Source organism: Coturnix japonica, chromosome 8 (genome assembly GCF_001577835.2).
Source record: "Coturnix japonica isolate 7356 chromosome 8, Coturnix japonica 2.1, whole genome shotgun sequence".
NCBI classification, from domain to species: Eukaryota; Metazoa; Chordata; class Aves; order Galliformes; family Phasianidae; genus Coturnix; species Coturnix japonica.
Window position 1 is genome coordinate 10,118,440 of NC_029523.1, and position 12,123 is coordinate 10,130,562.

At 35.0% G+C, this 12,123-nt stretch overlaps 1 protein-coding gene across 2 annotated transcripts in view; it reads left to right on the forward strand.

Annotated features, from left to right (window-relative positions):
• Window positions 1–12,123, forward strand: part of CDC14A (cell division cycle 14A) — a 46,845-nt gene that overhangs the window by 7,056 nt on the left and 27,666 nt on the right. For both annotated transcript variants that reach the window (XM_015870327.2, XM_015870324.2), the window contains exons 3-5: window positions 1,778–1,853; window positions 6,785–6,877; window positions 10,095–10,174. In XM_015870327.2, coding sequence (XP_015725813.1) covers window positions 1,778–1,853; window positions 6,785–6,877; window positions 10,095–10,174 — 249 coding nt within the window. The remainder of the gene's footprint in view (window positions 1–1,777; window positions 1,854–6,784; window positions 6,878–10,094; window positions 10,175–12,123) is intronic.

The window sequence follows — 12,123 nt, forward strand, 5'->3', positions numbered from 1 at the left end:
CTATAAGTAATGGGCGTGGATAAGATTAAACTCATCTGTTTAAACATGTCAGACGTATTCAGTTTTAAGGATAGAAATTGAAGAGTTTTGTAGTTCACTGACCTCAGTACAGAACCTCGTGCTGTTTGTCAGAGAACTCTTCAATTTGGAGAGCTGTGAAAGGCTTGTTTCTCTTGGCCCCATTTGAAGGGAACATTTAAGCTTAATTCAGTTTAAAGATAGAGTGGAAAGAGTTGAAACTATTTATACATGCATCGCAACATTGTGTCAGTGAAGTCAATGGCTTCAAGTTTTGGCTTGTCTATACTGCCCCATAGTGTCCTGTGAAGGAAATAGGAGTTGCCAGTGGGTTTTAATTTTCATGCCTGCGTACGGACAGTAAATCTTAAAATGCATTTTACATTATTAATTCACTTGTATGATGAAAAATATAGAAAGGTAATACTGGAACAAGAAGTGCAGCTTTGCTTTTATTTTGAGATGTTAGTGCTGCAGAGAGAGAACAGATGTTAACCAGCTGCCTATGGAGCTTTTCTAGATGCCGTCTTCACTGCAGTGAGCTTAGAGCTCCAGTTTTTAATTATTACTTGTAAATCATGCTTGTTCTTATTTTTTTATTTTTTTATTTTTTTTATTTTTTTATTTTTTTATTTTTTTATTTTTTTATTTTTTTATTTTTTTATTTTTTNTTTTTATTTTTTTATTTTTTTATTTTTTTATTTTTTTATTTTTTTATTTTTTATTTTTTATTTTTTATTTTTTTATTTTTTTATTTTTTTATTTTATTTTTTATTTTTTATTTTTTATTATTATTTTATTTGATCTCTATTAAGAACGAAATGGGGAGTTTTGATTTTAAAATAGCTGTAACTGTTGACCTTATCTGGCAGCCTTATCTTAGAACAGGCAAGGAATTCTAAAAGTAAGTGACTGCATTATTGCCATTAAAGTCTTCATTTGAGTTAGTTATGTTCTGTGAACTGACAAATACCATCCTAGGAGCTGGACAGCTTAGTCTTTGACCCAGCTAATGAGCTACTGTATTTAAGCATTGTCATAATGTTTTGTGCTGCCAGGGATGAACACATCTGTGCTATTATGTGATGGTTGTAAAGTAGATGATATTGACATTTCATCGGTGTGGCAGGCAGAGTGCTCCTTCTGGGCAGCAATTGGGCCAATACAACTCACTGTTCTTCACTGGACTTTGTTTTTTTTATGTTTTTGTTTGAGAGAATGTGTGTATGAAAGGGGTAATCATGAGGTAATAAGCTTTAGGTTTGGTGAGAGAGAGCACTGTGAATCCCTACTTTTTTTTGCAGTAATTCTCCTGTATGGACTATTGCTGCTCTCTTTTATCCAGCAAGCAGCAATTACTGCCTCAAGGGGTATGTGAATGTTTAAGGAAAATCTAGAAGAGAGGAATGGGAGCAATGAGAAACATGAAATAAATGATAAACTCCTTAGAACTTTTCTTAGAAACAAGAGGATTGAGGGGGACAAAATGGGAAGCAGTAACACATTCTGTGTTAAGGTGTGTTTGTCTATGGTATATAGTCTCTGGATTAATGGAAGATGGGATTTAAAAACACCAAACCAAACAGACTTAAATTTCAGTTACTGCGGCAGCTGAAATAAAGGGTTTATGTGGTATTCTGTACATACTTCTTATTCAGCATTCCCCATAGTTCGTTTTGCAGTTTTAGCTATCAGCAGTATGCATGTTGAAATTTACAAAGCTATTTTGCATAAATAACATTATTTTCTTTTCTTCAAGTTTCTATGCAGATTTCGGACCTTTAAATTTGGCCATGTTATACAGATATTGCTGTAAACTTAATAAGAAACTAAAGGTAAGCTTTGTTTTTAAAATATTCTTGTGCTTTCAATATAGAATTTTCAATTATATATTCTTGTGTTTTTGAACTCAGATAAAACCTGTTTTCCATTTTGATAGTGATTATCAAGTACTTGCTAACTATAGATAACTGGCACTTACCTTAAGGCTCTTCTTTGCTCTGAATTCTCTTACCTCTGAAGAATGAAAAAATAAATAAAAATTAAAGTAAACCATCATTGTTTCTTAGCAGGTGAGGAACTAAAGGAGGGTTTCACATTCATAATCTTTGGTTTTTTTTTTACTTATTTAGTTTTTTTACTTCTCATACAAGGTGTGGAATACAGGTTGTCAGGATCAGGACAGAGACCAGCTGATCTGCTTGGGATTTAAGGAGGTGCTGTCTGTTATTGTTCCCAGAGGTTAATTCCAAATAAGTTAATTTTTAACTACTGAAACACAATAGAGAAGGGTAATCTGATAGTGCAACCAGTGAAAAATATGTGAATTCCAACAGCTAGAGCTTGAAATACCACCTGAGTAGCACAGAAACCATGGCATGAATAGATTCCAGTTTTCTGATTAGCCCTGCCTTTGAGATAAGCCAGTAACTGCTAATGTAAACTTTGCTTCCCTAATACATAAAATACGTACTACACTGTGTCTTAATTTAATTACTATCTTCAGTGGGTAAGCAGGATTGAAGGGGCTACATCCACAGGCTGAAGCATGCATCTGATATTGTACTGTAGGTGTAACCACTAGACTTCTGCTTAGCTTCGCTGGTCAAGTTCACTGAGTGTGCTTCGCTAATGAAAAGCCTTTGCAAGAATTGTGGAACAGAAAATCCACGCTGGGTGTGACAATTTTTTGTGTGGATATGGTATTGTAAAAGAAATTTCATGATTTGGAAGGCTTTTGTTAAAATTTATGTAATCAGAAGCAGGAGAAATGTGACTATAGGATCTCATTTTAAAATACAAACAAAATCCCACAAACTTCCTCTTCAAGTCTTTCAACTGCATCTATTTCTGTTTTGGTAGAGGGATGGAGCATGGAGGAGGCAGTGTTCTGTTCCCACCTTTCCTTTTTGGGGAGGCAGAGAGGAGGGAGAAATGCCTCATTTTAAGATGTACTACATGACAGTCCGACACTTTAAACTATTGTATCTTTATGCTGACTGACTTAAAAAGCTGTGAATAATTTTGTTCTGAAGAACTGAAGCGTTTATTCAATCATCATTTGTTGATGTTGTTGAAGGTAAAGCACTGAAGCTGCATTCTACTGAAAAACCTTACTGACCTTATGTTTGTGATGTGTTGCTGATTGCTATGGAGATGATACTGACTAGCTTAGATGATAGCAAGAAAAAATACTTGGCAGTGCATCTTCCTAGTTGTTCCTTGAATTCTGTTTGTAATTGCTTAGTCAAGAGTTTCCAATTAAGTTATGTTAATTTTTTTCATTAAAAAAAGTCTGGTTTCATGGAATGATTTAAAGTACTGTGTTCTGAGCATGTATAACCTTATGCAGACTTGATAAATGAAGAAGCAGGCATAATCAGAGAGGGAGATTTTCCTATAGAAATAACTTGGTTTACTAAAGATGGAAAAGTGGTAAGGGAAGATTCTGGCAGGCCTTGAACAGTGGGACTGACATTTCTTATGTGCTGACTGTGTTGTGGTAATTGCTTCAGGACAGCTGAGGTCCTGAGGCAGATTGCATGTACTTCTTTTTAATATGTGATTTTCCATGGCTAGTCTGCAAGCATTGTATTCGCTGTTATTTATGTGAGTACGTTTGTGTATTTATTTTAGCAGTATTTGCATGGATCCAACTTTATTAAACACATTACAGCAATTTCTTGTAGAACAATGCAAGTAAATCTCTCTTGGGATCTTCAAGAACCAAAATTTTTTATAAAATTAAAGTAATTTTAAAGTGGAAGAAATTATGTTCTGGAATCCTTTCATACGCCAATGAATTAGTTTTATTGCCTGAAACAAAACCTGCCACGCTTCTCTTATAGTTTCTGCTTTTATTAAAAAAGACTGTCTGAGTGAATTCCTCTGAGAAATATCTTGACAGGTACCGCTTTATTACATTTTTGTGTTCTACTGGAATTTTCTTATTGATAAAGATACATTTGGTATTTCACAGTGCATGCGTTTTAATGTCTAAAAATAGTAAGGAGTGAGTTGCAGCAATATTACTATATCATCCTTAACTGTAGCTATTCAAGATATCTCACAGTGAGAGTCTCTTTTAATACATTTATGATGCTTCTGAGTTGGGCGGTATGGGAGGAAACTATCTCCGCATTCAGGTGGAGTTCTGGAGAAATCTCTTCACTTAAAAACAAAACAAACAAGCAAACAAAAGAAAAGACAAATGTCACAAAACATAACCTTAAAACCAATTGTCCTTAATGCTTGCAATTAAACCTAGCTGGAAATAGACTTACCTCACGAAATTTGGTTGAAATGTCAGTATATTCCTTTTATCATTTGGCAGGTTAACATCGATACTTAATGTGTAACCAAGTGAAGAATATGTGTTAGCATTAATAGAAATATTCCTGCATGCAGTAGGTCAGTTCAGCAACACTTGCCATGAAGTTTGATTTTCAGTAACTATTGGGTAAACAAAAATAGAGGCTGAGTGCATCCTGATGCAGTTTTCCTTTGCTTGCTATGCTATAATCCAGTAACTTGCATTAGTTTTCAGTTCTGTGTTGAAGCTTTATTCAGAATTAAAATTTAAAAAAAAAAAAAATCACATAGTTGTGTAGCTCATTAAGATTAAACACTTGCCTTTTTGAAATTGAAGCAGTGATAATGCTCTACTTACATTGTTTTGGGAACATTTAAGGTGGGCTGTCACTTTTTGCATCTCTAATACAGAAATATTTCAGAACTGGACTGACTTTATATATCTGTATGACAAAGAAGTCTGCTCTGTAAAATAAAGTAGTATTTCAGGTGAACTGTAAACTGTTACTAAGAACTTTACTGTAAAATATGCAGTAGTCAACAAGCTATAATTGAAGTTCTGTCACTGTTACGTAACTACTGAGATGTTATCCCACCCACGCGTCATGGGTGGAACTGCAGTCAGAGAACACTAAAATTAAAAAAGTGAAGAGGGGGAAGAAAGGAGGAATCTTTAAATTTTGACAAGTTTTAGTTAAAATTGAAAGATTCACTAATTAAATAACTACTTATGCTCTCTGTGTTTGTGTATACGGAGAGATGTTGCCATTGATCTCAAGACATGACCTCTTCCAGTCAATAGTAATCATCCCTCTTGGCAACTGTAGTCTTATTTAGATGCATTCACTTGTGTTAGTTCTCACAGCCTATGTGCCTATGGAATTGAGATCAGCTTGTAATGTGCTGCTAAGAGTTGCTCTGGAAGACATTGTTTCTCTGGGGGTGGGAGTAAATACCTCACTGTGGTGCGTACAGCAGTTTTCTCCTGGATTTCTGCTGTGTATGTTTTGGAGGTGCAAAATTTGATTCTGCTGTTAAAGCGGTTCCTAAAATTAAGTTCCTAAAATTAGTTACAAGAATAAGATGAGCTTTTTCTGTAAGTGAGATACAGTGGTAATAATTAAGTAACTAGAATACAATCCTATGGTTACTTTATCTCCTGCTCCCAAGTGTCATCTGTGCCAAGGGCAGGAAAGGAAAGTAAACTTAAACTGTCGAGTAGGAATTCAAGTACTGAACTTGGGTGACAGTAGCACTGGAGTAGAGGCAATTCCTATAAGGACTGCTTTGAAAGTAATGCTTTATTATTTCATTGTGTTGACCCACGACATCAGGGGTAGATGTCAGTGGTGTGGCTGTAAGGGTGAACTTTCCAATCAATATTCTGTTACATTTTTTACCACTATAACACCATAATGTTAAGGGCGTCTCAATCGGCTCACCCATGTGAACTGGCTAGTGGTGGAGACTATGATAGAGAGCAGTATTTTGTAGCTGAGAATTTTCTCTATCAGGTAGTGTTATTGTGCTCTTTGTCTGTTATTCCTGTTGAAATAAATAGGAGGCATCAATTTCAGAGCAGCCTGTGTAAAAATGTTGCACACTTTTTAAAAACAAAAGTACTTTTCAAATATTTAGGGGCGAAACTGTTGATATGTTCCTCAAACAGTTATTGTACCACAGAAACCACCTGGAAAAAACATGTGATAGTGTTGCAATATGTAATTAGAGTAGAAATTAATGAAGTAAGAAATATTTTAATAAAATTGAGAAGAAAAAAAAACCTGTCTAGTTTGAAATTTTTAAATGACTGTTTTGTCTTCAGCTTTAAATAGTTGCAGTTTGTCCTTATTGTTCTTGCACTTGTTGCAGTTGTTCTCAATAGCAGTTCTGTCCACAGAACTCTGACAGAGGCTTCTTTTCTTCCTACAGAATGAATTGCAAGACTTCCCAGTTTATTCTGTGCCTAACCTTTTTTTTTTTTTTTTTTCCCCAAGCTTTTCACTTGCTTTTTTATAGACTTATTACTGAAGCTTTCAAAATATGTTGTCTGTCACCCTATATGCAGGCAGTGTAGAGGAAGATTGTTGTTTGCTTGGAGTTTTTCATAAAAAAAAAAAAAAGTATATTGGTCTTAGAGTTTTGTACTGAAGGCTTTTAATGCATGGGAGAGTCTAACAATTGCAGTGCCTTTCCACATTATCCCTAAGCTGTTGTAACTAAACAGTTACATTAGGTTTTGATTGAACTGCATTTTTTTAGGATATTTTTGCACAGCAAAACTAATATATTTGCTCTGGAACAGCAACTGTTTCCATGTACTTTTATCTGTAATGTTAGAAGATTGTCTGTGGTATTAGTAACGTTTTTTCCTTTAATTTTAAGAAACTCTTATTTAATGTTAGTGTTGGAATGTACTGTCTGATTATTAATTTTCTTTTTTTCTTTTTAACAGTATTTCAGTCTGTCAAGAAAGAAGATAGTTTACTACACCAGTTTTGACCAGCGGAAACGAGCAAATGCAGCTTTTTTAATAGGTGCATATGCTGTAAGTACTAATTGTCGCATGGATACTTCTAGCCTTACTTAAGAAATATTTCTTGTGTAAATTAATGTCCCATGGGATGGCCCCTGAGGGAGGTAGGCAGGTTGTCATTTAATTCTTCTTTAAGCTGTCTTTGACAATTCTGCTGTTTGAGATTTAGACAAGTCTTGTCATTGGCACGTAACTCTATTTACTTGCAGGAGGAGCGGTGTTAGGACGGAATGCGTGTTCCCCATAGGACACCGCTTCCTTGAATGTCAAAAAATTTGGTAGTCTGAATTTGAGCAAGTGGTTGAGCAGTTAAGGGGATAAGGACACATCCTGGCAGGGGTAGAAATCGGTCTAATGAAAATTGTGATGAGGAGTGCATAGCATATGTACCGTGAAGTGACTCTATAGATGGTACCACGTGGCACATTGTACATGAGCAGGGAGTCTTGTGTGTAGAACAAGGTAAACTAGTGTGCTGGTCTGCATGTCCCTTTAAGCCAGCTGAGTATATATTAAGCTGCTTATGTCTCGTAACTTCTGACATCTGCAAGTGATCTGCATGTGCATTTGATACCATTACTTTCCTGTCAAATGCTAGTAGGGTATTCTGCATATTTTCCAGTTGTTAGAAGATAAAATGCACTTAGAGTAATGCTTTACTAATGCACTGCTGTCAATGCAAAAACAGAGTCCATTAACTATAAACAATTTATTTGCACAGATTCACTTTTTAGTTCATCTCAATTTAATATAATATTGGAAAACAGTTTGTGCGAAGGTATCTGATATTATATAAAAATTACAGTGCAGAATTGTATCTGTGTGTATGTACTTAAAGACTTGCCAGAGTACTGCAAGTTTGCTCACATAGTAGTTGATTATAATTCCAATAAGCTAATAAATGGGTATTCTAAAAAGTTATTTATTAACCATCTAATAATCTGGTTCGTGTGATTGCTGTGTTGTTGTTTTCAACCATAGAAGTTTAAATTCTGCAATCCAGGTATACTTTTCCACCTTTGGGAAATGATATTTGCATTTTCAGAGCTTTGTTCAGTCATGTGCAGTAGTTGTACATCCTTGGGTTATATAATAGGAATATTTCTAATAATCTAATCAAACCTTCAGGGAAGGAATTACATACAGTTGGTGGTTTGATTATTTTATGTATACGCTCTTTGATTCAAGATCTGTGCTTGTCTTGTTTTTGATTACATGAGGTTTCTGAGGCCCAGAAGTTTCACAACTTTGAACTCTATCAATGTGTGGAAGTTAATTGAGAAAGCTTGTTTTATTTGTCCTGGTGCTAAAATATTAAGTGTAAAATGAAACGTGGAAAATAGCGGATCATGTTCTACGAATGAGTTTCCAGTGCTGATTATGCAAATTGGTGTTTCATTAAGCAGCTTCTTAGACAAGTTGAGCTGAATTACCCTGATAGTTATTAAAAGATTTTAGTAGAATAGTCTTAAATTTGAGAGAGCTAAAAACTTTATTCACGGTAACTTCCTTGTTTGTACATTGCATGTCACAAAGATAAGTCTTCTATATTTTGGCTTTTATAATAGACTTGCTATACATTTCACTGATCATGTCCAGTTGCTAAATTAATGTTCTCACTCGTAAGAATTTGGCAAGAATTACTTTTGCCATAAGATTAAGGAAAACAAATATTTAAAGACTTTCAGTCTTTAAAGACAGCAGTTGTTTTCTTCCAGAGGAAAAAAATGGTAAATTTTTAATTAAAAAAAAGAAAAAAAAAGGGGGGGGGGGGGGGGGGGGGGGTAGTTTTGAAATAGTGTTCCAGGTACTTTCATACCTACTAAAGCTGAAGTTGCCTGGTTTGACTCAACATGCCCTTAGTGGTTTTTGTCTCAAATTGAGAGAAGAGGGATGGAGGCAAGAGGGAGTAGGTTTGACTAAATTATGCTGAAGAGATTGCTTGACTCCTCACTTTTCATCAGAGAAATCATGAAGGACAGTATGTATTTTCATGTCTTAAATGGATGAGTTGGGCAAGGGTGGAGAATGCTGCTTTCCATAATGTTGAGGTGTTCATTATACTGTTTTGTTTTTTTTTTCTGTCTGGAAAACAAGGAGCCCCTATTTGACTGTTCTCTTTTGAATTCCCTGTGGAAGAAGTAATACTAGTCCCTTACTGCTACAGTTCTTCTAAGATCAAAACTTGATTAGTGGACCAAAATCTGCCTTTTGAGTACTCCTGGTGAAACACAATGCTTACTGTCACAAGCTCTGAAAAAGGATCCACTGAGCTTTTTTCCTTGTAGATAGCAGGTGGCCTGGTCATATTTCTTGTGATTACTTGTTTTAGTATTGATAGCTTTCTGTAATGCCAGAGAAAAGCCATCAAGTTCTGAAGTTTGTGAGGTGTATTAGGTCAAAATAGGCTGAGAAATGGTGAGCTAATAAAGCATCATCATTTGCAGAAGTGCTTTTCCCTAGTTTTAAAAAATATAAATTACATTTCTGAGCCCTACCTGGAGCTTTAAGAGCTTGTTCTCTCTTAATCTAAGCATATTACACTACTGTTCAAGTTGGTAATTCCTCCTTTGGAAGCAAGTACAAAGGCATTTCAGTTGGAATGGAAGCTTTTGCACCTTATTTGCAGTTTCAAACAGTGCCTTTTTTTCAGATTGCTCTATGCTGGCTTCAGAGTTCTCATGGTAACATAGCACCAATAAAATGGATCTGTTCTGTGTGCTGTTAATTTAGAAATGGAATTTGAGGGTGAAGATGAAACCAGATTATATTTGAAATGTAGTGGAATAGTGCTAAGGTGACCTTGCAGAATGTCCTTTTAAATCTGTCAACTTCTTAGAACACACAATATAATTTTTCTTGGCAGCATGTGTCTGGTCAGGATGGCTGCATCCCACCTGTCTGCATAGCATCCCAACAGTGGAGAGCTTATTCTTTCACTCACATGGCTGTTCAGGAAGTTTAAAATGTAAGAATGGACATAAATCAGGAAATCAATGTTTGAAAGTTTGTTACATTTGGTCTGTTTTGTACAGGTAGCACAAGAGAAAGTAGTGACACTATTATACAAGCTATTATTAATTTGCATTGTTCATTGAAAGTAATTAAGTTTGTGTATGGAGTTTTGACTACTAGACCAGTAGTTCAAAGTGGAGAAATCAGTATTAGTTTCAAAACAAAAGAAGCAGAAATACATTGATGCATCTGAACATCTTCTCCTTCCCTACAGGTAATATACTTGAGGAAAACACCGGAAGAAGCATATAGGACACTTATGTCTGGATCTAATCCACCATATATTCCATTTAGGTATGTGAGCATAAAAAAAAATGGGCTTAACTTTTGTATTTGGAATTTGCTAAATATACTTCTTTTTCCCTAAATTCCTCTCCTTAAGTTGGTTTTTGTTTTCAATCAATAGGTCATTTCTAGTAGTTTTTCTATGCTCTCTGTAGTGGAGTGGTACTGAGACCTGCATCTCAGAAGTTTTGGCTGTTATGACTATCTAAATAAGTTTGCTAGCAGGAAGGAGTAATCTGATTGTCTCCATTCCATTAGTTTCTACAGGAGCCAGATACAGTATGAACTACTGTGTTGTCAGGATTAAGCGTGAAGGCAAGTTTAACTATAATCTTAAACTATCAAACAGTTCATTTTAAAGAATGGTGTTGAATCAGTGATTGCTTTTCTCATCAGAGAGTTTATGCAGTTATCTGATCATTGATAGCTCTCCAATGACCAGGAAGTTTGAGTTGTTGATATCTGTCAATTATTATAAAATTACCTTAAAAATTCATGTACCTGCAGAAGATCGTTTTTAAAAATAATAACTCGTTTGTTTTTTTTTGTTTTTGTTTTTTTTTATGTCACCAAAGTCTATATAAAATACAGGAATTATGATCTAAATTTAAGAATACCATATAGTTTTCTTCACCCTTTTTAGGCTTGAATTCTGATCTTCTCCTGATCTGAATTAATTGCATTGGCCATTTTCCCTTTTAGAAGGTTTGACTCCTGGAATATTTTTGCAAGTGGCTCTTTGAAGCAAGCAGTGTTATTCTGAGGGCAGAAACAGCATCCATTCTTTTGGCTGTTTTTTTAAGAATTATTTTATTTTGAAGAAGCAACAAGTGAAATAATTGTCCAGGATTTTTGCCTTCCTTCTGGAGACTACTAGGTAGCATTTGAGTCTAGAAAACTGTTTCAGTCTTTCATATCAAATAGCGCTGTCTCAGTTGTTCAACATGGGTAGGAGATTCATAACAAATAACATTTTTTCATGGAAGAGTTTTAATAACTAACGCAATCTATTTTCTACAGAATCTTGAGCTTAATTTATTCAAACCTTTATTGAACGGTGAAACTTATTAGTAGTGTAGGAAGCAAAACTTTTTCAGTAGTGTAGGATGTGTGTTACCTGAGAATAGCTTTATTTTGTTCACCTATTCTAAAAAATGTATTGTTCAAAATTATAGTAAATTGCTATGTCTTTAGGTTCCTTCTCTTCTTCTTCCCTTGTCAAAGTAAAAAATTAAGGTATGTAGAAACAAAGTACTGACAAAGAAAAGAACCTTAATTATCGAGTCCTGAAATTATAAGACAAAATTTAGGAGCAGTCGTGTTCATGCAACCTTATTTGTTCAAGAAAAAGTCTACATACATTTACCTTGCAACCAGTCCCTTAGGATGATGCAAGTAATATAGTAAAAGTGCTGTTTCTACTTGACTAGTACAGAGCAGTGACAGTAATGGATTCTGTTTTCTTGGGAGTCTAGTTAAAAACTACAGTAACAACTTCAGTGACACAAAGCAATCATGTTAAATATTTAACTTCATAAAGAAAATTAACATAACTGTAGTATGTCATTAATATTGCAAGTATCAAACAAGCATTCACAGCAGAGCCAGAGTCAAAATTCACAAGATTCTATTCCAAAATAGAATGGTTAGCTCCTCTGGGATCAGGAAAGGAGAGGATTGAAGGGAAGCAATCTTGAGCAGGACTTTGCCGTTTACTGAAGGAATATGGAGCTCTGAAGTTTGGGCAGAATTTTTCTTTACGCTGGAAGAAATAAGCATCTTGATTTCTTGAAAGTTTTTTCTAATTTGGTGTCAGGCTGGAAAGCACTTAAGTTTCTTTTGAAGGTGTTTTGTACTGTGTCAAGGTTTGGCACTGGGTTAGAGCCTCAGAAGATTCTGTTACCTGTGTGGTATAGTTTATCATCCTGGGAAAGAAATCTAGCTGTACAGGTGGTGAG